Genomic DNA, 26644 nt, shown 5'->3' with positions numbered 1-26644 from the left:
GGCTGGTGCAGTACCCGGAAACCAGGCGGGCAGAGATCAACTAGAGGGACACCACCCTCTGGGCCCAGCCAGGTTTCCGTGATGCAAGCCAGGTCCGCGTGCTCACTCTCCACTAGGTCTCGAACAAGAGGAGCCTTATTAGCAACGGACCTGGCATTTAGGTAGACCAGCCTGAGCTCAGGAGGCTGCACATCTTCGCTCCCGGGTCCTCGGGGAAAGTACAGAGGGTCGGAGCGTCCCACCGCTTGTATATCCTGGATGTAACTTCATGTATAAGCAAATCATGAGATTTATAAAATGTATGCAGTTCTGTGCCATAGGAAAACTTTCATAGTTCAGATTAATGAAACCTTAATAATTTATATTTGTGAATATAATTTTTTATCAAGTGATTGAAAATAATCATGATTTTATGGACTACTAATTTACTTTATTTGAGATACTAACAAAAATATTAATTCAACACTGATAAAGTATTAAGAGTTTAATCTTTAATCAAGTCCAAAAAGCATTTTTTTAAACCAGAATCAGTTTGCTTCCTCTCTATATCCACTTCAGATTTCTTTCAGTTATTAGGAAAGTCCTTGCCATTTTTCTGAAAGTAGTTTCATGCAGATTTTTACGCATTTATATTATTGATGCAAACTCTTCTACTGTCAGTTTCAAGCAGTCTATGGTGGTGGCTATTCTGCCAATGCAAATTCTTTCTTTTGACATCTAGAGTTGAATGCATTTAACATCTCTTTAGTTGTTAAATTGGCTCCTTTCATAATCAATCTCTCACCATCAGCTAGAAAAGAAATTAACAATTTTATTATAGAAGGAAAATAAAAAGCAATCAGTGTTAACAGTTTTATGCTACAAAATCAGATAGATCTTTAGTAATGTTATTTTCAATATGAACAAGACTGACAATTCCATTCATTTGAGCCTCAAATGATAAATTATGCATACAGATATCTGAGATTCTTAAAGAAGGGGTGGCAATACAAACCTAAAGCTAGGATATGAGGTACCTTTCACTGAAATAAACCCTGCCACAATCTAGCCCATTGTTTCTCAACCATAGCAACTTTAAGATAGATAAGTGGACTTCAACTCCCAAAACTCAGAATTCCTATACTAGCTGCGGAATGCTGGGAGTTGAAGTCAATACATCTTAAATATGCCAAGGTTGAGAAATATGGATTTAGCCAAATAATATAAAAACCAAATGACAGAAGATTCCAGGGTTTCAAGCGATGAATTTTAATATTACCTGGAAATGTCAAGGACAAAATCTGTAATCTACACACTCAGGGTCACCACTGAACTACAAGTTCTTACCCACTTCAACACCATTTCCAAAACCAAAATTGGCACCATTTGGCTTGATATACAATGTACTGTACTGAGTGCTCAAAGGTCAAACATCTAATGGAAAAAGAATCCTCCAAAAAGTGTTTTGCACTCTAGGGGACAGAAACCCTAATAACCATGGTTGCAATCCACATCCAGGTTCCAGGGAATAGAATAGAATAGAATAGAATAGAATAGAATAGAATAGAATAGAATAGAATAGAATAGAATAGAATAGAATAGAATAGAATAGAATAGAATAGAATAGATTACCTGTCATTTTTTTCTGTGGGCACATGGGTACACATTAAAAATAAAATTTAGTTGCTCTCAAAGTGTACATATACATAACACATTTAAACATACTATATACATATCCTTGCATATAAGTAACATATAATAATAAGCCCTAATGATCTAAAGAGAACTTGAATAATGAGCAGACATGTTTCAAAGCATGATTTCAATTGTACTCATATTTTCTCATCTGTTTCTGGTAAAATTCTACATTATTTTTTTTAATAGCGACAGCCTATTGTTTTTGTTAAAGTAATTTTATCGGTAATTTACAATGGCTTCTAGAAGTTACAATAAGCCATCTAGTGGTAAGAAGATTTATTTAAATAAAAGATACTTGAAACAGAACATATATACTTCAAAACCTTTTTCTAAATAACCACTAATACTTCTAATTCTTTTACAACTCATGATATTTTGAGCCACTAGACAATATTTCCTGCTATTGGTTACATTAAGATATTTCTTACCAAATGTGATGTCTACAACTGGTTCAGATCCATCATGTTTTACCTCTGTTTTCACATTACAGTTTAAGTTTGATTTATATGCCTTCTTTTCAAATAGACATTGAAGAAAATTTCTGAAAATAAGTTGGAGAGAGATCATGAAAGCCTGTAAAAATGTATACAGATGCTCCTGCAGCAGAATCACCGTTTCTATTTATTTTTCACCACCTGCTCAAGGGGATGACAGCTGATCAATATCCTGGCACTTTCAGATGAAACAAATTCCAGGTCTATTTTAATCAGGATTTAATCCTAAATCCAGCACTGAAAAGATAGTTATTACAATACTTTTGCATTTTCTGGACATCTCAGACTCATCTCATCCCAGACATTCTTTTTTTGAACTATTACCATCTGGCAGACGGTACAGGATAATAAAAATAAAGACAAATAGGCTGAAAAATAGTTTTTCATCCCAGAGCTGTAACCATATTAAATATCACAATATAGTACAGCATTGAAGTGAAATATTAGGGCAGTGCAATGGTGAATAGAATGTGAAGGATGTGTGTATATATGTATTTGTGGTTTCTACTTGTTTGTAGTGTGCACTTAATTTTGTTAATTTCATTGTAAGTTACACAATGACAATGATATTCTATTCTATTCAATTCTATTCTAGCAAAAAAAATTGCTATTTTCTTCTGCAGGGTGTTCATAAAAACTAAAGATGCTGGCTCGTGAATTAAAACAGAATTTAAATGCAACAGTTACGACTCTTTCAAGATAGGATCCCCTCCATCATCTCTGTTTCCCACAAAGTTAAAAAAAAAGGAACCAACAGGCAGAAAGTCTGAGTATCCTTGCACTTTACCATTTGCATCCAGATAATTTCTTCCTCGGTCCCATTCTATTGTTCAGGATTTAGCCCCAAACGAGCATGTAGCGCGTCCCAAGGATGGGCAGCTCATTCCTTGCAAACGGTGTTGTTTTCTAAGCCTGCAATCCCCATTACACACAAGTCTCCCATCTAAAAAAGCCTTCGCCGTTATACTCCGATCCGGAAACTCCGAGCTGGCTTTGCAAACTCTGGGAACCCTGACTCGCGATCCTTCTCACCTGGTGCTTTGCACATTGGACTCGAAAGGACAAAAAGTGACCAGGACGGTCTTCACCTGCTTGAGCGACACACCAGCCCTCTTCGGGAACACGTACGACATTTTGTCCCACGGGCTACTCCTTAGTAACCGGAAAACTACAATTCCCAGAAACCTATTCAGTGCGCTTGTGCCGGGCAGTTCTCTATGCGCTTAGCTTTCTGGGAAATGTAGTTCTGCTTTATCTTATTACCGAACCGCAGATTCGTTTGAAGTCCTTCGCTGGGACCACGCGCGAGTTTGTCAAGTTTTATTTCCAGGAGCTCTGTACACGTCGTTATTTAATGTGACTTGCTGGCTTCTGCCATATATTCTATACTGTAGCAGAATCATAAGCAAACAACCGGAGTTGGATTACAACATGAGTTGGCTATTTCGTAGTTTAGTGCAGCGTTTCCCAACCTTTAGGAACGTGAAGATGCGTGGACTTCAACTCCCAGAATTCCCCAGGCAGCTATGCTGGCTGGGGAATTCTGGGAGTTGAAGTCCACGCATCTTCACGTTCCTAAGGTTGGGAAACGCTGGTTTAGTGTATCATGCGAGTTTTGTTTCCCACACCATTAAAGAAAAAAGGCGTCTTTTAATTGTTTGAGAACAATTTCTTTTGGCAAGAAATCCCAAAACAAAATTAAGCAGCATCCCGTATGTTTACTGTGCATTCAGTCTATTTGACTTTTGATGGATTTACTTCTGAGTAAACGTACTCAAAGCTATAATAAAGAATACCTTCTGATGCCCCATTTTTTCCTCTGCTGGTTGACTTCTGTTTGCTCTATGCATGTGTGGAGAGCTGCTCTTCATAAGTGATTTGAAAAGTTCAGAGAATGCATTATGAGATTATTATAACACTGGTTCTAAAGCTAAGTACACAAATTGCATAATCATTGGAGCTTTGTTTCCTCTTGGCCTTAATATCTTGTGAACACAGCTACTATAGTGTATTCAATAAACTATGGTAAAGCCAAATATGGCTTAATAATATGCCAGAAGCAGTCTTGATTCACTCATTATGCTAAGTCTCAATGTGTTTATTTCTTACACAAACCCACATAAATCATGATTTAAGCTGTTGTTTAAACTCTTTAAGTTGTTTGGTCTACCAGGTTGGTGCTATGCTCAATTCTAGACATGGCTTCTTACGCTTAGATCCTTAATATCTTGTGAGCTGCCCAGAGTCACTGAGAGTTGGGGAGAAAGAGGAAGATCCTTTTGCTATATCACTTTGATGATTCTTTTAAACCATGGGTAGGCAACCTCGGCTCTCTTATGACTCATGGACTTCAACTCCAGCTGGCTCAGGAATTCTGGGAGTTGAAGTCCATGAGTCATAAAAGAGCCGAGGTTGCCTACCCGTTTTAAACTATCAGCAGAAGTACAGTGAAAAAAAATCATATAAATTATAATTGTCCCCTATACTGATTTAGGAGATCAGTCTTCTCTTCTGTGCCTCTCATTTGTTTGTTACTGCGGCTTGAGGTGCAGAGGGACACTTTTGTCTCCAAATCAAAAGGTGCTTCTTTCTTTGGGCTTCAGTTTGATTAACAACAACAATCCTTGGAAGAGAAGGCTGTAAAATAGTGCCTTCCTTGCCAGAAATCTCTATATGATGAGGTTTAATCAATCGAATGATATGCAGTCCATATGTAGGTACAGGTGCACAGAAATGCAACAGTGTCCTGGGTGCATTAAAACAAAATGCCAAAAACTCAGAGAAAGCAAACAATGACTTATGGGTAAAAATGCCAAGAGGCAGGACATGAACTTTCATGATCAAGAACTGCCCAAGAACAGCTAGATTCCTCTCCAAGTCGTCTTTAAATTGTAATAATGTTCCATGACAAGATCAATGAAAATTAGCTGCCCAGAAGCCAAATATGTTTAGATTATAAAAGAGACAATAAATAGAACTCTGTCAGAAATGTGCAGTGAGTATAATAGTGTTCCTCATGAATATATTCTCTGCATAATAGCTTGCTATTTTATTTGCTGCTTTGATTTGTATATTTTAAAATCTTAAGCTGTAAGCTATATGTTGTCTATCCTTGAAAAAAAAGTGATTTATATTTAGAATATAGCATTGTATTTTGGTCCTGGCTGAAATGTAAAATTTTTGGCCATCCCACAAATGTGTTGTTTTTCTGGCAAAAGCAATGCATTGAGCAAGTCTCAATGAATATTAAATTCTTCACCTAGTGGACTGAATGTAACAATAAATAATTGAAGAATTCTTTTCTATTTTCCTCAATTGTATTGTAACTGATGTTATTTAAGTGGCTTCTTATGGAAAATCCTGAAATCTATTGATGCTAACTTTTCATAGATGCAAATCTACTTTCATTGAATGCATATTGAACCTTCATCCACATGATGGCAGCCTTCTCCCACAGCACTTCATATGATACTTTTAAAAAAATCAGTATCTGTATTTTCTAAGCTTTAATTCATATTTTCCCAGTTGGGTAGTTTCCATATGTGTTGAGTTACACCTTGTCCAGTTTCTTTCAGCTAGTTAAAATAATGGGTGTACAGTATATCTGGAGGATGTCAAATCAGAAAAAGCTGCTTTGAAAACTTTTGGAACATATTAGACCTTTTGACCCATGATGTCATCAGACTTGCTTGCTCGTTGTAACAGACTAACACACTTCTGCTTCTTGAAATTAATTCAGTAATAGATCAAAATAACTTTCATTGTCCAGGGAACTTTGATGGATATTGAAGACTTTAGGTTTTTCTTCCTACTATATTAAATAGAAAAAAAATATGATCCACTGCTATTACTATTGATATAATAATGATTTTCAAGGCTTCTACTACTGGCAATACAGAAGGTAATGCAGAATAGACAAAAATCAGAAAAGTTTTGCCTATACTTTATAATTATGACAACTCTGTATAAGAGGAAAAATTACAATTGTTAAATGGTTCATTACAACTTTGAAAGGAAGGAAAAACTCATATTTCCACTGCATTTTAAATGCATAAAGTGGAACGTGGATGCAAAAACAGTGAGTGTTCTAATCCAAGGGCTCAAAAAGGTAAAGATGATGGCTGCCACCCTGTGATTGAAACCCCAAGCTGTCTAAAGCACATTCTATACATATGTGAGTGTGATTTTGATTACACAGAGCTGCAACCATTTTTTCCTTTTATAATAAGGAATTTCACCAAGTATTTTAAGTGAATCTAGACCAGAATTTTTCAAATTTGGCAAATTTAAGATATATGAATTCTCCAGACAGCACAAATGGACCAACTTTCAGAATTCCTCAGCCAGAATTCCCCCAGTAGGTTGCCTGGGGAATTTTTAAGGTTAAAGTCTGCAATCTTAAAGTAGCCAGGTTTGAAAAACACTAACCTTGCAAATCTCTTTTAGGCTTGCAAAATCTTTTTCTGTTAGATCCTGAATAGCAGTTTTGTGCATAAGAGAAATCACAGAAAAGACCATAAACAAAACATTTAAAGAGAGACTTTAGAAACTCCATAACGTCTTTCCAATAAACTATAGTTTAATGTACTCAGAAGTACATATGTTGTGCTTTTAATGGTATATAATACCAAGACTTCTTTACCATTTTATAGCACTGCTTTGAAGATCTTACACCTGCGGCATTTACTTTTATGTATCAGTCACTCAAAATAATAGCAGCATTGCCTACTTTTCTCTATTTTTTTTTAAAAAAATAGATTAAATAAAACAAGATGCTTCCATTAGTAAATCTTTTTAATAGTCTTTCACACAGTCGCTTGGCAAGAGGCAGCATTAAAATTTGATAAATAAATACATGATTTTGAGTTTCAATCTTTTTTAAAATAAAAGTCTGTGAACATAGCTTCCACAGAGTATGAAATTTTGCATTATTATTTACAAAGTGTAGTGCTTAACAACTTTCTTATTTAGCGACCATTTGTAGTTAACAACAGTGCTGAAAAGGACACTTTATGACTGGTCTTCACTCTTACAATCATCACAGCATCCCTTCAGTCATGTGATTGAGATTTGGGCACTTTGCAACCTATGGGCATATACATAGAATCCCACTGTCACGTGCTTGCCATTTGCATGTGTCACAGCCAGCTTCTAACAAGTAGAGTCAATGGAGAAGTCAGCAATAAAAAATTATGGCCATGTGATGCCATCACATTGCTTAGTGAGGAAGTTGACAGTTGCAATTGTGATCATTAAGTGAGGGCTACCTATATTAGGTCTCTGAAGCTTGACTAATAGAGCTAGAAATTAAACAGGAAAAATAATGCATGTTTGCCTCTCTTTCAGAGTATCTTTTCCCAATACAACAGACCATCTCTGCAAATTGGTTGTTATGTACTGGGTTCGTTGCTCAATGACGAAGACGAGGCGAGTGAGTTCAGCAAAAATCATTGTTTATTGCTTGCAGGATCTGAACTGAAAAACAGGGCTGCGAATGCAGCAATTTATACCCTGGCCTCTAGGCGGCAGCCAATACATTTAAAGCAACCTATTGCGGCCTGTTCTGAATCAAACTGCTGTATTGTGATTGATCCCCTTGTTAAGACCCCTGTGGTCTATATAAGCCAGATATGTCAAACACAAGGCATGGGGGCCGGATGCGGCCCGCGGAATGGTTTCATGTGGCCCGCGAAGCCATCCTGGAAACAGTGAGGGAACGGCCCCCACTGCCTTGGCCCTGGCCCAGAGACCCTCCTTCTGCCAGAGACCCTCAGATCTGTCCCACTCCTGCCCAAGCCCCCATAGGCACCCTTGATGCAAATGATGTAGAGCTGGCCACGCCCACCCAGTAGGCCATTTGCACTCTAGCCACGCCCACCCAGTAGGCCATGCCCACCCTGGCCATACCTACCCGGCCCCTTGAGGGCAACGGCAATGCTGATGTGGCCCTCAATGAAATTGAGTTTGACACCCCTGATATAAGCAGATGCCATCACTATTAACAGTCCTTTTCAGATAGCAGAACTCATGGAAACACCTTTTATCATCTAGAAATACCTTTATTTGCATGAAGAGTAGATTTCAGCAGATGAGGTGCATTAAGATGATGTTTGGACAGTATTCCCAAGGTCAGAAGACAGTAATTACTCACAGAGTCTGCACATGTGTCTGCCAGTTATGAAGGAACACATGTGTGTCTCCCAGTTATGGAGGAAGAGCGCCTCCAGGGAGCAAGAAGGAGGAAGTCCATCCCAGAAAAGGGGAGGGGAGAGGAAATACATCATAGGGTAGGAGGGGTTCTGGCTGCCCACATTGTAATTTCTCCAAAACAGCCATGTGGTGGCAGCACACCACCCTAGAGGCAACCAATAGTGGCACTGGAGACGGATTATCTAAGGAGCTGGGGGCCATTAGCCAGTTTCCCTGCTCAAGCAACCTTCCAGCAATTACCCACGTGGTGTTCCCTTAACAAAACAAGCCCAATACATTACACTGGTCACATAGCAATTGTTTGAAGTTATGATGACAATTCCCCCAAAAACAGACTTATGACCCAGTTTCAAAGTTCTGATGTTGGGAGATCCTGTGCAGTCATGTGACAAATTTTGGGTGCTTAGCAACCAGCTTGCATTTATGGCCATTTGCAGTGCACCAGAGTCACATGACCACGATTCACTACAATTTTGCTGAAAACTGGTGTTTACTTCCAGTTTCTGACAAAAACCAGTGAACAATGGATTCACTTAATGAGTGCCATGTTCCCTTAATGACCATTGCATTAATATAATGACCACTGTGGTTACTTAATGACCACCAAGATAAAGGTGGTAAAATCCAGGTCCAGTTACATGGTGACTGGCTTTACGACCATCATGATTTATGACTGTAAATGCCATGATCAATTGTGCTTGTAACTATAGGACTACATGTCGTATACTTTCACTTGGGAAAACTGAAGGAAAATGAAAGCACAGTCAGATATCATACAGAGTAAGAAAGGAAAGTAACCTTGACAGAGACATGCCAGATCCATTTTTATTTTATTTTGTTTGTTTGTTTGTTTCCTGCTTTTATTAGTTTTACAAATAACTCAGAGTGTCAAATATATCCAATACACCTTCTCCACAACAATTGCTCTGTAAGGTGAGTTGGGCTGAGAGGGAGTGACTGGCCCAAGGTCACCCAGCTGACTTTCATGGCTAAGGCAAGATCTGCTTTCTAGCCTGGTGCCTGAACAATTAGACCAGACTGGCTCCATTCCCATAGTGACAGGGTAAAAAGTGTGACTCAAATCCAAAACAAACCATGAAGGGAAGGAAACATATTAGGCACCTCATTAGCTTCACAAGAATACAAGGGGGTGATGAGGAGGGAAGAAGCACAATCAGACTTGCAAAAATTTTGAGAACTGCAGTCTCAACAGCTTTGAAGTGTGCCTGCTGAAGAAGACTATATTTTAGTTGATCAACTGAGCATCACAACCATACATACAACACAATAGGGCTACTCACAAGGGAATGCAGACATTACAAAATTATTTACCGTATATACTTGAGTATAAGCCGAATTTTTCAGCCCACTTTTTGGGCTGAAAAATTCCACTTCGGCTTATACTCCAGTCAACAAAAAAACTTACTGAGGACTTGTGCGCGGCCGAGGCTTTGGAGCTTCCGGGATCGCGCTCACCTCTCCCAAGCCACCGCCGTCCGGAGACCTGCCGAAGTTTGGGGAGGTTTGGGGAGGTGCGCGCGCACCTCCCCAAAAGTCCCCAAACGAAGCCGGGTCTCCGTTCCTCTGCGCCCTGCCTGCCTGCTTCTTTCCACAGCGGAAAGAAGCAGGGAGGCAGGGGGCGGAGGAACGGAGACCCGGCGACGTTTGGGGAGGTTTGGGCGCCTCTCCAAATATCCCCAAACGTCGCCGGGTCTCCGTTCCTCTGTGCCCTGCCTGCCTGCTTCTTTCCACAGCGGAAAGAAGCAGGGAGGCAGGGGGCGGAGGAACGGAGACCCGGCGACGTTTGGGGAGGTTTGGGCGCCTCTCCAAATATCCCCAAACGTCGCCGGGTCTCCGTTCCTCTGTGCCCTGCCTGCCTGCTTCTTTCCACAGCAGAAAGAAGCAGGGAGGCAGGGGGCGGAGGAACGGAGACCCGGCGACGTTTGGGGAGGTTTGGGCGCCTCTCCAAATATCCCCAAACGTCGCCGGGTCTCCGTTCCTCTGTGCCCTGCCTGCCTGCTTCTTTCCACAGCAGAAAGAAGCAGGGAGGCAGGGGGCGGAGGAACGGAGACCCGGCGACGTTTGGGGAGGTTTGGGCGCCTCTCCAAATATCCCCAAACGTCGCCGGGTCTCCGTTCCTCTGTGCCCTGCCTGCCTGCTTCTTTCCACAGCAGAAAGAAGCAGGGAGGCAGGGGGCGGAGGAATGGAGACCCGGCGACGTTTGGGGAGGTTTGGGCGCCTCTCCAAATATCCCCAAACGTCGCCGGGTCTCCGTTCCTCTGTGCCCTGCCTGCCTGCTTCTTTCCACAGCAGAAAGAAGCAGGGAGGCAGGGGGCGGAGGAACGGAGACCCGGCGACGTTTGGGGAGGTTTGGGCGCCTCTCCAAATATCCCCAAACGTCGCCGGGTCTCCGTTCCTCTGTGCCCTGCCTGCCTGCTTCTTTCCACAGCAGAAAGAAGCAGGCAGGCAGGGCACAGAGGAACGGAGACCCGGCGACGTTTGGGGATATTTGGAGAGGCGCCCAAACCTCCCCAAACGTCGCCGGGTCTCCGTTCCTCCGCCCCCTGCCTCCCTGCTTCTTTCTGCTGTGGAAAGAAGCAGGCAGGCAGGGCACAGAGGAACGGAGACCCGGCGACGTTTGGGGATATTTGGAGAGGCGCCCAAACCTCCCCAAACGTCGCCGGGTCTCCGTTCCTCTGTGCCCTGCCTCCCTGCTTCTTTCTGCTGTGGAAAGAAGCAGGCAGGCAGGGCACAGAGGAACGGAGACCCGGCGACGTTTGGGGATATTTGGAGAGGCGCCCAAACCTCCCCAAACGTCGCCGGGTCTCCGTTCCTCCGCCCCCTGCCTCCCTGCTTCTTTCCGCTGTGGAAAGAAGCAGGCAGGCAGGGCACAGAGGAACGGAGACCCGGCGACGTTTGGGGATATTTGGAGAGGCGCCCAAACCTCCCCAAACGTCGCCGGGTCTCCGTTCCTCCGCCCCCTGCCTCCCTGCTTCTTTCCGCTGTGGAAAGAAGCAGGCAGGCAGGGCACAGAGGAACGGAGACCCGGCGACGTTTGGGGATATTTGGAGAGGCGCCCAAACCTCCCCAAACGTCGCCGGGTCTCCGTTCCTCCGCCCCCTGCCTCCCTGCTTCTTTCCGCTGTGGAAAGAAGCAGGCAGGCAGGGCACAGAGGAACGGAGACCCGGCGACGTTTGGGGATATTTGGAGAGGCGCCCAAACCTCCCCAAACGTCGCCGGGTCTCCGTTCCTCCGCCCCCTGCCTCCCTGCTTCTTTCTGCTGTGGAAAGAAGCAGGCAGGCAGGGCACAGAGGAACGGAGACCCGGCGACGTTTGGGGATATTTGGAGAGGCGCCCAAACCTCCCCAAACGTCGCCGGGTCTCCGTTCCTCCGCCCCCTGCCTCCCTGCTTCTTTCCGCTGTGGAAAGAAGCAGGCAGGCAGGGCACAGAGGAACGGAGACCCGGCGACGTTTGGGGATATTTGGAGAGGCGCCCAAACCTCCCCAAACGTCGCCGGGTCTCCGTTCCTCCGCCCCCTGCCTCCCTGCTTCTTTCTGCTGTGGAAAGAAGCAGGCAGGCAGGGCACAGAGGAACGGAGACCCGGCGACGTTTGGGGATATTTGGAGAGGCGCCCAAACCTCCCCAAACGTCGCCGGGTCTCCGTTCCTCCGCCCCCTGCCTGCCTGCTTCTTTCCGCTGTGGAACGAAGCAGCCTGAACGAAGCGGAGGCTTGCAGAACGGCGGATCGGCTTATACTCAAGTCACCAACTTTTTCCAGTTTTTGGGGGTGAAATTGGGGGTCTCGGCTTATACTCGAGTCGGCTTATACTCAAGTATATACGGTAACTTTATTTTGTGCTGAAACATCCACTTGTCTTTCTTAAAAGAAATGACCTCACCCAAATGTTACATCAAGATAGCCTTTCAATTGATTTTTTTTAAAATAGCAAAATATCTGATAAACATTTCTAAGTGGTATTGATCTTTTACCGACTAAGAATACCCTGGATACCCTGAAATTGTCTGACATATTTTGATATTTTTCTTTGTAATAAGTAAGAAAGCAATTAATTCATACGCTGAACTAAGGCATAGTTTGTTTCACTGTAGATTAATCTTTGGATGCCAAAACTGTGATGACAGTTTTTCCATGGACAGGGTGTGTGTGGTTTTGCAAGCTACCTAGATCCCACACATGCACAGATGGGGCTTTGCTTGCTTATGCAAACAGGTTCCTGGCAGGACGCAGTCCACTGCCAGTCCATGGCCCAGAGGTTGGGAACTCCTGCTGAAGAATAAGCCACAATTAACTGGCTTCAGCTATTTCATTATGCAGTAAACCATAGACTGGCATCCTAACACCTCTGAGCAGCTTCCAAGTTCTTTTTTCTTTTACAGCTGCAGGAAAATTTCCTACCACAATTGTGCAAAATAATGGGTAATACTAGCCATCTTTTTCAGATGTAAACTCACCAAAACCATAAGTGTGCTGGAAAAACAAAACAAAATAGGAAAAGATAAAATCCAACCAACACAAAACCAGGAAAAAAAATCCTAAGTCCACCAAAGATTCTGATCAAGGAAACCTTCAGAATATAATGGCTGAGATCACATACCCACTCGCACCAAACCATGGTACAAACATGCTCTGGCAAATTCTTTTTTTGCTATGAAACATCCCCATAAAATAGTATTGGCTATCCAATCTTCATGTCACAAATTGGACAGATTTAACTATAGGAGCATTAGTTTTTCTTTCTTCATCCATCGCCATCTAGCAGCAACCTCAAGGTGTATAAATTGTGTAACATTTTACCACCCTTACAATTTAATTTTTAATTTTTTTTTAAATTTTAATTCCATTTATATCCCGCCCTTCTCCGAAGACTCAGGGCGGCTTACAAGCTTAGCAGTAGTTTAAGTTACAATTTCAGAGTGCAACTATTTATTTCAAGCACACCCATCTACTCTGGATCCTGGTCAGTCTTTTCTCTTACCATTCTGTTGTCTTACAAAGAGGTTGAATGGAATGGTAGATGAAATGGCAATTACTTGATATTTATTGTCCCTAAGAAAATAGTTGGACGGGTCTATGTGGTCACCAAAATTTGTGCTTGGCTTTCCAAAATCTGTAAACATTAATTGATTAATTAATTAATAATTAAATTAATTAATCTATCTTGATTCATGCCAACTTACAGAATCACAGTCACAACCAAAACATGACTGATGATGTCCATGGTAACTTATCCCTTAGGACATTAAAAACTCCTAGCAAAGCAGATTATCCATCAGAATTTGATACCTATTTTCACTGTGCTTGGTCTGGTTCTTGTACAAGACGATGAACAGATGACTATTCCCAGGTTCACTAAAAGGTTTCAGACATTGTTAATGGCTAGAAGATTCCAATCTAACTTGACAGACTTATCTGAATGAAAACACAGAAATGCAGAGAATATAAACAAGCACCATTCCCCAAAAGCCTGTAGTCCTAGAGATAAGAGAAAATTTAAGTCTTGTCTTCAAAAAAGAATGGTGTTTCAGGACAGCACAAAAATATTTAAGAAGCAACTAGTTAAAATTTTGAATAGTTCCTTCTCTTTCAGAAACCATTATTATTATTACTATTTCTTAGAATAAGAAAGAGATATTTTTTTTTGAAACAGGCTGGACTGTGCCATTTTACCCAAAAAATACAGCAATCTGGGAATCACTCAGATCTTCAAAACCTTTATTTTTTCTAATTTGTCAATGTATATATATGTTTCTTAAATACACAAGTGCATTCAAGCTCAATGAATTATACTTTTTTTTCTTCCAGCAAAATTGCTGAATATGGGTATTTTCTTAGTTTTTATTTTATACTGCAATATTGGCTGATGCAATTATCTTTCTAGAAGATGTCTAGCAAAGAGCTTTTAAGTCTGTCTGAAATTACCAATATAAATAATGATGAATCTGCTTATTGGGATCTCTATCAAATCAACTGAAAATCAATGCAACATACATTAAAAAGTGATTAAGGCCAGAGTGGTGGGCTATATTTTATAGAATGAAATTCTTTACATTTATATATTTCAGCACTGCTTCTAGATCTTTGAAGAACTGGTTCACACAAGGATTAAGCAATGGTTTGTTTAACTATTTATCTAACTATTAGGAAATTGTTTATCTCCTAATAGTCAAATAAATCAGGAAATAATTTACATATTAGGAACTATTAGGAAATAAACCTCAATTTACTGGGATAAAATAAAATTTTAATTTATAATCTGTAGTTTAAAAAGTGTTAATATGGCATATATTAAACATTAAATATTATGGTATATTCATCAAACATTCCTGGCTGTCATGTGGTCTAACTAACAAATAAAGTCTTAGTGTATTTTATAAATTGCAATATATGGCTGGATATGTGATACAAACCCAGCCGTTTTTAGCTGATTCAATTTAAGATGACTAAATAAAATATAATTTTATGTGCTGTATGAATCCAGTTATAAGTTAGGGAAAGCCATGACTGGGTAGCCATGATTTGATCTTGAATAAACCATATTTGGCTGGGTCCTTGCACATCAAATCAATCATACAATGTCTTAGAGCAATATGTTTACCCAAGCTGAATCCACATCATAGTCAAAGAAATAAAACTGCTTAAGACTATAATGAGTGGAGCATAGCAAGTCCTATTACAGAATAATATATCCTTAGTTCTCTTCTTGCTTTTCTGTTTTTGAGGAATTTAAAAATGTAATGAAATAAAGAGTAAGGTAATCCTCAAATTATGATTGTAATGGAGCCAACAATTTTGGTCATATGTCATGATAGTCCTAAATTAGGTCACCATTTGACTCTGCCAGATTTTACAATCTTTTTTTGGCAGTCATAAATGGTCATAAAGTGAATACCTCAATTGTTAAGCTAGTTGTTTTCTATGGGGAAATTTTTGCTGGAAACCAAAAGTAAACTGGTTTCCAGCAAAAATATCATATATTGTGGTCACATGAGCACAGGTTGTTGCAAATGTCAGTAAATGTGGGCCAGTTTCCAAGTTTCTGAAATGTGGTCATGTGACTATGTGGGAAGGGGCAGATGTTGGATAACTGGAAAGCAAATTTTGGGCTCTCATATTTGGGCTGCAGAATTCCAACCAGTAGGTGGCAACAAAGAATTAAATTGCTGTTTTAACCAGATGCTTCAGGAGAACAGTAAAATGTACAGCTGGTGTGTTCAATGTAAATTAACTCGGCCTGTTGTAGGATTTCTAAGCAATTGTGATCTTGAATAATGGTAGTTTAAACAATGAGAGTATACAGGGAGACCTCAATTAGTGACCATAATTGGGACTGGCAACTTGGTCATTAAGTGAAACAGCACAATTTATGGCTTTACTTCAGCTTTCCTCTGCTTTACAGAGCTACAAAAGTTGTAAATGTGAGGACTGGTGATAAAATTACTGTACTTTTCCATCTCTATCATAATTACGAATGGTTGTAAACAAAGCAGTCACTAAACCAGGGGAGTCAAGCTGCCGGCCTGTGGGCCGGATGCATCATGGCGAAACTGCGCCAATCCCATTGCCGGCAATGGCAAAAAAGTCACATGATGTTGCGAGTTTGACACGCCTGCACTAAACAAAGTTTGCCTGTAAAGTATTTGGAAAAGTTTTTGATTTGATAGTTTGATTTGATGGTTTGGTTTGCTTTTTAAAAAAACCTATTCTCTTCTGTATAAACTGAGAGATCTAGTTTTCCAATATGTATGCAGAATAGATTTTTATTGTTCAGTCTATAAGTCACAGGTATCAAACTCACCGTGTCACGTGACGTGTCATGATGTATCGTGACTTTTTTCACATTGTGGAGCTGGGGTGGGCATGGCATCCGCATGATGCAACCGGCCCACGGGGCGGCAGTTTTACACCCCTGCTCTAAGTCATGTCTGACTCTTCGCAACCCCTTGCCAGCTGACTTTGGGATGGTCACTCTCTCTCAGCCCAATTCACCCTACAAGACTGTTGTTACAGTATGAGGAAAGTAGGAGGGGAATAAGTATTGGCACATTCGCTGTTTTAAGCTTTATATGAAAAATGAATAATAATTACACATCCTCAATTTTCAGATTGTAATAATTGTTCTTCTCACTCATTTTGAAAAGTGCCTACTAAGAGATTGTTGCACATTGTCATGAGTTCCTGTGAGAGTCATCTTCTGAAAGGAACAAAACAGGATAATCTCAGATTATAAAAGACATCAGGCTTGACTTCACCTAAGGAAGCTGCTACCTCCTTATGAGAGCATGACAACTTGCTGCATGTTTGGGAAAATTTTGCATACACCAAAGTCCCTAAGAATTGCTACACTCAGATGTGCTTGGTTCCAGCAAAATGGCTCCTTGACATAAGTAACTTACGGTACTTACAAGAAAGCCTTTGCTCATGCACAGCCTGAAAATATACTGTAACACGAGCAAACATAAATACGACTCATCTTCAAATCTCATAGCTGAATAACTGGAAGTGCTGGAGAGTATAAGGCTCTTTTCTTTTGTGGACTGTATTCATTATTACAGAGCAGCTTCTATCTGATTGGTTGAAAATAAATGATGACTAGTAAGAATGGAGCCTATTTTATGATAATATCAATTAAGAAAACAATAGCTCTTGATATCAGGTAGGTATAGGACAAATAACAGATAGAAATCCATGTGGTCTTTCCCCCATATTATCTTTGCCTGCGCTCTACCAAGTTTATCTGAAATGTAATTAAATAAAACTGTCATATGGTCTGCATGAGATTTGCATTGTAAATACTTCATTTACTTTGATGTAGTGGAACAAAATAGTAGGATTTTTTTTTAATGCAGTGGTGGTCAAAATGAAAATATGTTTATAATGACTTTGCTTAGGTTGGCCGATTAGTAGAATATAAATCTTTTTAAACACATCACAACCACAGAAATGCAATTAAATAAAATTAATGATGAGGGAGGAGAAATATGAAACAGAGTTGTTAAATAAATCCATAGTAGAACTCTGGGAGCTGAGTTTAAACAAATATATTTCCCAATAAGATAAACTGCTATCTCAGAATACATTCCAAGGTTAAATTAGAGGTCTTAAGGGAATATTGAGAGTAGCAAATGGAAAATTCTAGTTGTTCTCTAAATAATAACACATTCCTCACTAGCAGATGTTAGTATTCACTGAACTCTAGTAAAGAAAATAATGGATTTATCTTTTTGATAATTCTCAAGAATAGATTTTTTGGAGAACACAAATTAAGATTGTAATGCATTTAAATTTTTGACAACCATATTTTAAATCTGTCACATCCCCAATATCTAGAGCAAAAGATGTAAAGTTATTTTTTTTAAATGTAGCATTGTTTGATCCATGGGTAATTTTATTTACAAATGGATATCTTACACAACCATATAAATTGCTTCATAAAATTGGCCCCTCTAGATCATATGAATGTACAGTGTACAAATCAAATTTTGTAATGTAGGATAACGGGTGGAGGGCTACATTTACTTCCATGAGGTAAAGATTCTGAAATTACAGACAGCATCCCAATTTGGTGATTATCTTTATACATGCAATTGGAATAAATATGAAATATGAAAACAGGTACCTATAGACAATAGCTTTCATACAACATATTAATTTTAGGCAAGAATCTGTACATCATTTCATGGGAACAAAAAACACACAAAATATGCAATAGTACAGATATAGTTTCAAAATCATAAATTTGATATTCCTCCTAATAAATGCTTTATTTATTTCCAAAGTTAAAATACACAGTCAAAAAAGCAAAAAAAGAGTTCATAACAACAACAAAGATTTTTTTTAAAAAGTGTATAAAGCAGAATGTCAAACATAGATATAAAATATCCCACTGGTTGAATACTGATAAATAAGCTTCAGCAATAATAATTGATATATTTATTTATTTATTTATTTATTTATTTATTAGCACAACACTGAAAAAGAAAGAAAAGGGTTTTGAAGGATGTTACAACTAGTTTTGATGGTTTTACCATCTAACTTCCCAGTCCATACGAAAATAGTGAATGGAAAGAATATTGAAAATAAATGAAGACCAACTATCATCTCAAAAACTGAGGAATTAAGCCTCAGTACCAGAAGATAAAATACATACTTGGACCCTATCACTTTGGATCCTGATGTGGAGAACACTGAATTCTAACTAGAGGCAAAATAAGTATTTCATGTCAACCAATAAGACTAAGTGGCAGCAAATCAAAGAATTAACCCTACAAAGAATTAACCATTTGGAAAGAAAGTACCTGATGGGAGCTGAAGATTGGCAGAATTTGATTCAAAGCTCAAATGTTTTCTGCTTCAGCTACACCTGAAAGGAGGAATAAAAGGTAAAGTTTCACATTTAGGCAAGAAAAACCAAATATTTGGTGGTATTTGGTTCAAAAGTAGTAACCGTGAGAGGGATCTTGGAGTCTTAGTGGACAATCACTTCAATATGAGCCAGCAGTGTGCTGCAGCTGCCAATAAAGCCAACACAGTGCTAGGCTGCATTAACAGAGGGATATAATTAAGATCATGTGAAGTGTTAATACTACTTTATAATGGCTTGGTAATATTGCATCCAGTTTTGGTCGCTACAATATAAAAAAGATGTTGAGATTCTAGAAAGAGTACAGAGAAGAGCAACAAAGATGTTTATGTTTATGTTTATGTTTTATTTAATTTAAACATGATTAGGGGACTGGAAGCTAAAACATATGAAGAACAGTTGCAGAAATCAGATACATCTACTAATGAAAAGAACAACTAAGGGGCTGCCACAAAGAAGAGGGGGTCAACCTATTCTCCAGAGTACCTGAAGGCAGGAAAAGAAGCAACGGATGGAAACTAATCAGGGAGAGAACCAACCTAGAACTAAGGAGAAATTTCCTGACAGTTAGAACAAATAATCAGTGGGACAGCTTGCCTCCAGAAGTTGTGGGTGTTCCAACACGGGAGGTTTTTAAGAAGAGATTGGACAACAATTTGTGTGAAATGGGTTGAACTACTAGAAGACCTCCAAAGGTCCCTTCCAACTTTGTCATTCTATTATTCTGGACTTCTCAGGCACCTTTGGAGGAGAGTTCCTTTATTGGACACTTCATAGGACAATTTCCTTTCTATTCCTGATCTTTGCGCTGGACTTAACAACTACAACCAATTTCTGTTTTGGACGTGCCCATCCTAGTCACTCCGTTGTTAAGTTTTAACATCTAGATTGGTTCAATTATAACAAATGCCTCTCCCAGGCAACCAGACAATGAATTAAAGCCCAATTTACAGTTTTATGAGCAGAAATGTTGTAAATTAAGTTTCATATATATAACCAACCTGTTTATTTTCTACCTGAGTCTAGTTAGGCTACGAAAATCATATTAATGGGATATACTTGTTTTCTGGACCGTGTCCAGGTCATCTGAAAAATAAACTACTGACTAGAGGAGAGAGTACTTCTCACAAGGACTGTCATTTTGCCGTGTGTTTTATTAATGACTTGAATTAAAGGTGGAAAGAACACTTACCACAGCAACAAATTAAAATCAGAGTGGTCTTGTTAGTATAGAGAAATGGGCTGAAAATAACAGAATGTAATATAACAAACATGAGTGCATAGTGTAGGTACAGGATGTGGAATATCTCATTTTATAGAAATACTTATTAAAAAGATCTTGGAGTGATAGTCAATTGCAAACTGAGTATGAGTAAGCATGATGTGGCTACAAAAAATGGGAAATGGACTTTTAGACTGCATGATGAGAAGTAATGTTTACAAATCATTGGCATTCCAATTTTATTTGGCATTGGCCAAATGTCAACATATTCAACCCAGTTTTGGAACAAATTTGGAGAAGCAATACAAGGACTGGAAATTAAATCAGGGAATAAAAACTAAAGCCTTGGAAGAGAATGGAGGAGTGTTTAGCCTTGGGGGGAAAAGAAGATAGCCTTCTTCAGCTACCTGAAATAATATCTTACAAAGATTGGGATCTATCTATTAAATCTAAGAATTGATTTAAGTCACAGAAAGGCAAGTTCCAACTGAAATTACCATGAAACCAGTTGCTCAGAGAGATGACAAGCTCCACACTAATGGAGGCTAGTCATCTCTTACAGCTGCTTGAACTGGATTCTGAGTATTATTAGGCTTGGTTGCAAGATCAGCCAGATATTTAGACTGCATTTGGTATTTTTGTCCACCAATCGAGGACCTGGGATAGGCAGAAGTTGTGGTTTAATGGTTTTAAAGGTATTGTCCCAGGATGTAAGATGTTCCAAATGCTCCAGTAATTGGAAGCTATTACAAGTAAGCTTGTTCCAGATGTTCCAATTATTAATTTTTAGATTTCTGAAGGATTTTACACAATAATTAAAGCAGTAAAATTTTTAGGAAAAAGAATAAAGAAACATAGTGAATAAAAAAGAAAGGAAAAATAAAGAAAAATACAAAGAAGCACCTTCCAATCTTCATTACAGCAGTTACAAATATATTTATCATCTGTTCTCTTTAAGGTTGCTTAATCCGGATTCCTCTATTGAGTGGGTTGGGTTGTGGTGGTTGTGATTTCATCACCTGAGTGGCCCATTCCAGTTCAATTATGACAAGATCCTTTTGCTGCCTCTGACTGTTAATTCTGTGGAAAAATTACAAAAGAATTCTACGGAAGAATATACAGGGTGGATAGTTCAAGTATCACTTATTTAAAGTGCCTGCTAATTGTTCAAGTCACTTCTGCAATAAGTTGTAAATGCTCTTTGTGTCCTGAATAAAAACCATAATGATAATGTAATGAATGCTCAAGTGCACAGTGGTAGCTTTCTCAATATATTAAAATCTATCTTTTCATAGTTAAATATAGGAGTAAGCTGCTAACTTTCCATAAATTTCCATTCCTTTCTGTAAAAATGCCTGAGTAATTTATTCATGAATTCAGTGAAGCATTATAAGCAACCACCAGGCTTTGGGACAGTACAAGAAGACCTTGAGAAGAGCCCCTTAGCAGTTTTTAAACTCAGTCACAAGCCAGCTGTTACCATCTGCTAATGAAAAGGGATTGGCAAGAGCATTTTTCAAATGTTTGCCAAAATCCAATCCAATCCAATCCAATAGAAAATGGTCTACTTTAATCCTTTGAGACTGTTTTGTCAAATGGATAAAAGTTTACATAAATGGTTGTGTTAGATACAGTTTCTTCACACAGATGCATTTTGTAAAGGTAATCAGACAAGAAAAAAAAATGTAAATATGATCTCATGTAATGTGCTCCACAAAAATAAAGGGAGTCGATGAGAAACTTCTTACATTTTAAATCTCTTTGCATTTCCCCCCCTGCAAACTGAATACTATTTTTTATAAACAAAGGTAGTAAGAAATATATTAACCAAGAAATCCATTTTCATGGCTAATGTAACTATACTGAACACAGCAAGCTTTTACAGTTATCAATTTATTTGGTTTATTCGCTAAATTTATTTTCAGCTATCTCTCCACTCTGATAACTAAGGATGGCATGCATACCACTTCTTCTTCCAATTGCCTCCTATGAGGTCATACCTATGAGTTAGTGTGGTTGAAAGAGAAGGGTTGGCTCAAAATCATTCAATGAACTTCGATGGCTGAGAATGGACCTAATCACGAATCTACCTGCTGCAGTTTTTTTTTATTTTTTTTTTTTTCTCATATTGTTACCAACATATCACGTTTGCCACAACAGTCTTCTGTTCATGGAGCCCAATTTCCTGAATAATAATAATAATAATAATAATAATAATAATAATAATAATAATAATAATAATAATAATAATAATGTTGGAAGGGACCTTGGAGGTCATCTAGTCCAACCCGCTGCTCAGGCAGAAAACCTTATACCATTTCAGGCAAATGGCTGTCCAGTCTCTTCTTAAAAACCTCCAGTGTTGGAGCATTCACCACCTCTGGAGGCAGGTTGTTCCACTGGTTAATTGTTCTAACTGTCAGGAAGTTTCTCCTTAGTTCTAGGTTGCTTCTCTCCTTGACTAGTTTCCACCCGTTGCTTCTTGTCCTGCTTTCAGGTGCTTTGGAGAATATGTTCCTCATGTTTCTCTAGGACAGAAGTCCCCAACCTTTTGGGCACCAGGGACCTGTTCCATGGAGAGAGGTTTTTCTGCGGACCGGAGGGTGTGTGGTTTTGTGTGCTGGCTGTATCTCACGGATGGGGCTTTGCTTATTTGTGCAGCCCAGTTGCTGGCATACTGCAGCCTGGTACTGGTCCACAGACCGGGAATGGAGACCCCAGCTCTAGGAAATAATGAACTGGTGAATGTTAACATTCTGCACAGTAACCCTTCAGAAAAATTCAAGTTAGAATGTGAGTGCCTCCATATTCCTGAACAAACTTTCCCAACACTCTGAAATACATCAGACACAATGTATCACATTTCCAATGTGTTACTTATAACTGCAAATTTTGTAAAAGTAAAATCATATATTTCTTAGCTATTTTTATGGATCTTCTCATTCTTTTGACACTTATTACTGCAACTGAAAGAATTAGTTAATTCATTGGGGAATTCAGTTCACTAAAATGTGTAATTCCATGCTGTTTATTTTAGAAAGTTCTTCTGTCCTAAACATTAGTGATATCCATATCAGTTAGTTTGGTTTTACCATAGTTTTGCACATTGTTCTCATATTGTTTGTGGCATGTAAACAAATGTTTCTTACTGTATTCATACATATTGTATGAATCTGGTCAACTGGGATTTATTCAATAACCAAGTTTAAATATACCACATCTTGAAGAGATAGGTCAACCTGGTTAGTATGTCAAGCCGAGCAATAGATCGTCAGATATTTTCAAGTGGTATAAATGTACCCTTGGATATCTCCCAGTAATTCCTGTTCCAGAGAAGAAGATATAATTGTTTCTCTCTTCATTTTTTACTTACCAAGGGTTTTGACAAAGCCCCAACCACGTCCTTTTCTATGGGTTCCCACAGAAAATCTTGAAAGCAAATACTGTTACAAAAACTTTCAATCTATAATGTTAACACTTGCACATAATTACTCCAAGCAACTCCTGTGACTCACTGTAGGAATAATTTAATTTCTCTGGTATGGTCTTTTGCTTATAGAATAATGTGTATGGCAAGTCAGATCTTTCCTTCTTTAGTATAATTATAGCTCATCGTTGCAATGATAGAAAAGTTTCATACAGCTGATACAAACAGGGAAGTGATGTTGGAGTTCCCCAAACTGCTGTTAATGTGGGAATTCAACTTCCTTTCTCTGGGAAATAATCAAGAGTGACACAGAATTTCATGATTATCATGACAACTCAAAGTTGAACTTGACTTGACCCAAATTATGAAAAGCCTAGTGCAGATAACACATCACAAACCAGATCTGGTTTTGTTTCAGGGCAAACACAAACTGATCTGAAAGTAGAAGTATCCAACTTAAATTCTTGTGGGCAGATCAATCTCTAATTGCTATGGAGGGTCATGGTGCAAACCCTTTATGAAATGGGAAAGGCCCTATTTTATCAGTCTGCCCCAGGCACCTAATGTATCCACTGATCTTTTATAGCAGGGGTGTCAAACCTGCTGTGTTACATGACATGTTGCGATGTATTGCGATTTCCCCCCCCTTGCCAGAGCTGGGTGGACGCGGGTGCCATGTGACATAGCCAGCAGTTTGACACCCCTGTTTTAGATGATGTTTGGGCACTTTCTCAAGGAACTGGTAGGCAGTTTAATTAAGACTCTGATTGCCCAATGGAATAAACTGCAGAACTTGACCAAGTTGCTAAGGCAACAGAAGATTGGATTTCAATAATACTCAACTCTTCTTTCAGTGATGGGGTGTTTTCATTAACTCTGAAAAAGCTCTAGTATGTCCCCATTTCAAGAATTTTTCCATTAACTTATCTATCTTGGATTATTTTAGACTGGTTTCCAATAGGTAGGGGAGATAGTGATAGCCTAGAAACTCAAGAGAATTCTAGATAAAGTAGATTAATTGGACCTTGGCAGGTGGGCTAGAGGGCATGGTATAACACAGAAATACATTTGTCACACTTGTAAATAACTTTTGGAGAAACTAAGATTGGGGAAGTACAAATTCCCAGTCATTCTTGATTTCTCAACAGGTTTCAATACCATTGACCGCTGGTATCCTTTCAAACTGGGTTCTTCATGATTGGAGTGGGAGCATTGTTTACCAGTGGTTCTTTTTCCTTCTTAGAGGTGGTTCTTCCTGGGGAGAGGGAGTCAAGAAATCTTTCTGCAGGCCTATACTTTTTGGAATGTCTTAGGACTCCTTACTCTTGCCACTTCTTTTTAATTTAATTCTGCATTAGATCACTACATTAGTCCTGGGCCAAACAGTTGATGCAGAGGGGTATTGCTCAATGTCTGGAAACTCTTGAAGTCTGTAAAGGAAGAAACAGATTGAATTCCAACCAAGATGGAAAGATGATTTATGTACTGGACAATTCCCAGAAAATACCATCTTTCACTCTAAATGGAGCTGTAGTCCCATGGTCCCTGTGACCATGAGGGCTTTCCTACAGTTACATCCTGCATGCTAATTATGATCATTCCCAGATCAAGATGCCCTGCTCATGGTCATTTCTACCTTAGACATCTCCTACTTGGCTTATTGTAACATGCCGTACAAGGGGATTTTCCTGAAAAGCATTTGGATGCTACAGCTGCTACAAATTGTGGGAGCCCAAGTTGTGATGAGTGTATCCTGGTATACCTGATATACTGCTTCAAGTGCTGCATTGGTTGCTGATTGGCTTCTAGGTGCAATTCAAGCTCTTCCAAGAGCATGCCAGATGACGGTTGTCATCTTTAAGGACCCACATGGCTGCAAATTGGCTTAACTCACTTGCTCACTCTATCAGGTCAAACATAGTCACTTCCATCCATGTCCCCATCTATATGAAAATGCCATCTGGCATGGCCCTGGAAATGCTTTTTCGATCACTGTTCCCATCCTCTGGAATTCCCTCTTACAGAGAAGGGGAAAGGCTGATAGAATAGTCAGGTCTTACCTGCTCTCCAGAAAGCTAGAAAGGAAGTCAAGGACTGGATTTCTGAAGAGTGTAATTCAGAGGGCTGGTTTACCTTGACTAATTCACAAAGCTTTTGGGAATTTTGTGAAGTTTACTGAAATGCTCCCAGTGCCAGAATATCATATTAGTTTTAATGTTTACCATAGATGTTTACCATTGGTTGTTTCTGTTCTTGCTGTGGTTGTTTTTATAAGCTGTATAGAATCGTTTTGACTAAAGTAATTTATCAATTAATTAAAAAGAAAATACCATGTCCACTTCTAATGGCTCTTTTAAATTCTATCAGCTCTGTGTGTCTAAATATAGTGAAAGCCCAGGTAGGAGTTGCCAATGATGAAGCAGTGCTCGGTATTATGTAGTAAACATCTCTCAGCAATTTAGCAGCACTTCTTTCATTCATTTGCATTTGCGTGTGTGTGTGTGTGTGTGTGTGTGTGTGTGTGTGTGTGTGTGTTCACAGCCTTCTTCCCACTGCACACCCAGCTTTCAGAGTGTCTGTCTCTCATTTACACTTACTTCTGCATCACTGGAGCACAGGGATGCTACTTATAATCTATGTAATGCTGGTGAACGAAGATTGTGCCACAATCTGTGATAGGTATAAAATACTATAATACTGTAAGTATTACGACCTAACATCTTTCTAACATGCCATGAGGAATACAGATAAAAGAGCTTTGTTTTCTGTTGTTGCACTGGCATTTGAGCAAAAATTTTAAAAACTAATTTCTTTTGCTTCTGTGAAATTATTTGATTTCTATGAAACCAAACACTCAACAGCAGCAAAAAAAAAAAAAAAAATTTATCAGCAGGAGAATTACCCATAAGCCAAACCTCTCCCCCTTCTGTGGTCCTTGCAATGCTAATCTATTTGCAGAAAACAAACTGGATATTTAAAGCAGCTTATCTTGAAACAAATTACTTCCTTTTCCCACACTTTCTTTAAAAGGCCTTGGCTGCAGCTTGAGATCCCATTTAAGAACAGCACTGACTTATTTATTGCAACTCTTTGCATATTTTAAAGGGACTTTCCATATGGTACGAATACAGGAACCTAACAGTGTAGCAATTAAATGACAATGAGATTGTCTTTACAGGGCCTCCCAAAAAGAGGAAAGATTACTTAACAATCTGAAATAGTGAACCCTGG

General features: G+C 39.3%; 1 protein-coding gene across 1 annotated transcript; it reads right to left on the bottom strand.

Annotated features, from left to right (window-relative positions):
• Window positions 1–472: 472 nt before the first annotated feature.
• MRPL53 (mitochondrial ribosomal protein L53) lies at window positions 473–3321 on the bottom strand. The gene is made up of 3 exons (XM_083359524.1): window positions 3204–3321; window positions 2106–2218; window positions 473–790 (listed from the first exon to the last, which is right to left on the bottom strand). Exons 1-3 carry the CDS (start codon window positions 3302–3304, stop codon window positions 684–686), a joined length of 321 nt encoding a protein of 106 aa, XP_083215650.1. The 5' UTR covers window positions 3305–3321; the 3' UTR covers window positions 473–683.
• Window positions 3322–26644: the final 23323 nt, after the last annotated feature.

The sequence above is a fragment of the Vipera ursinii genome (assembly GCF_947247035.1).
Source record: "Vipera ursinii genome assembly, chromosome: 3".
Taxonomy (NCBI): Eukaryota; Metazoa; Chordata; class Lepidosauria; order Squamata; family Viperidae; genus Vipera; species Vipera ursinii.
This window is presented reverse-complemented; position numbering and strand designations above follow the sequence as displayed.

Coding starts and splice junctions, on each gene's coding strand:
- MRPL53 (XM_083359524.1), bottom strand. CDS start 3,304: ATGTCGTACGTGTTCCCGAAGAGGGCTGGTGTGTCGCTCAAGCAGGTG. Junction 2,219..3,203: donor TCCAATGTGCAAAGCACCAG/GTGAGAAGGATC, acceptor ACTTATTTTCAG/AAATTTTCTTCAATGTCTAT. Junction 791..2,105: donor AGTTGTAGACATCACATTTG/GTAAGAAATATC, acceptor TTTCTTTTCTAG/CTGATGGTGAGAGATTGATT.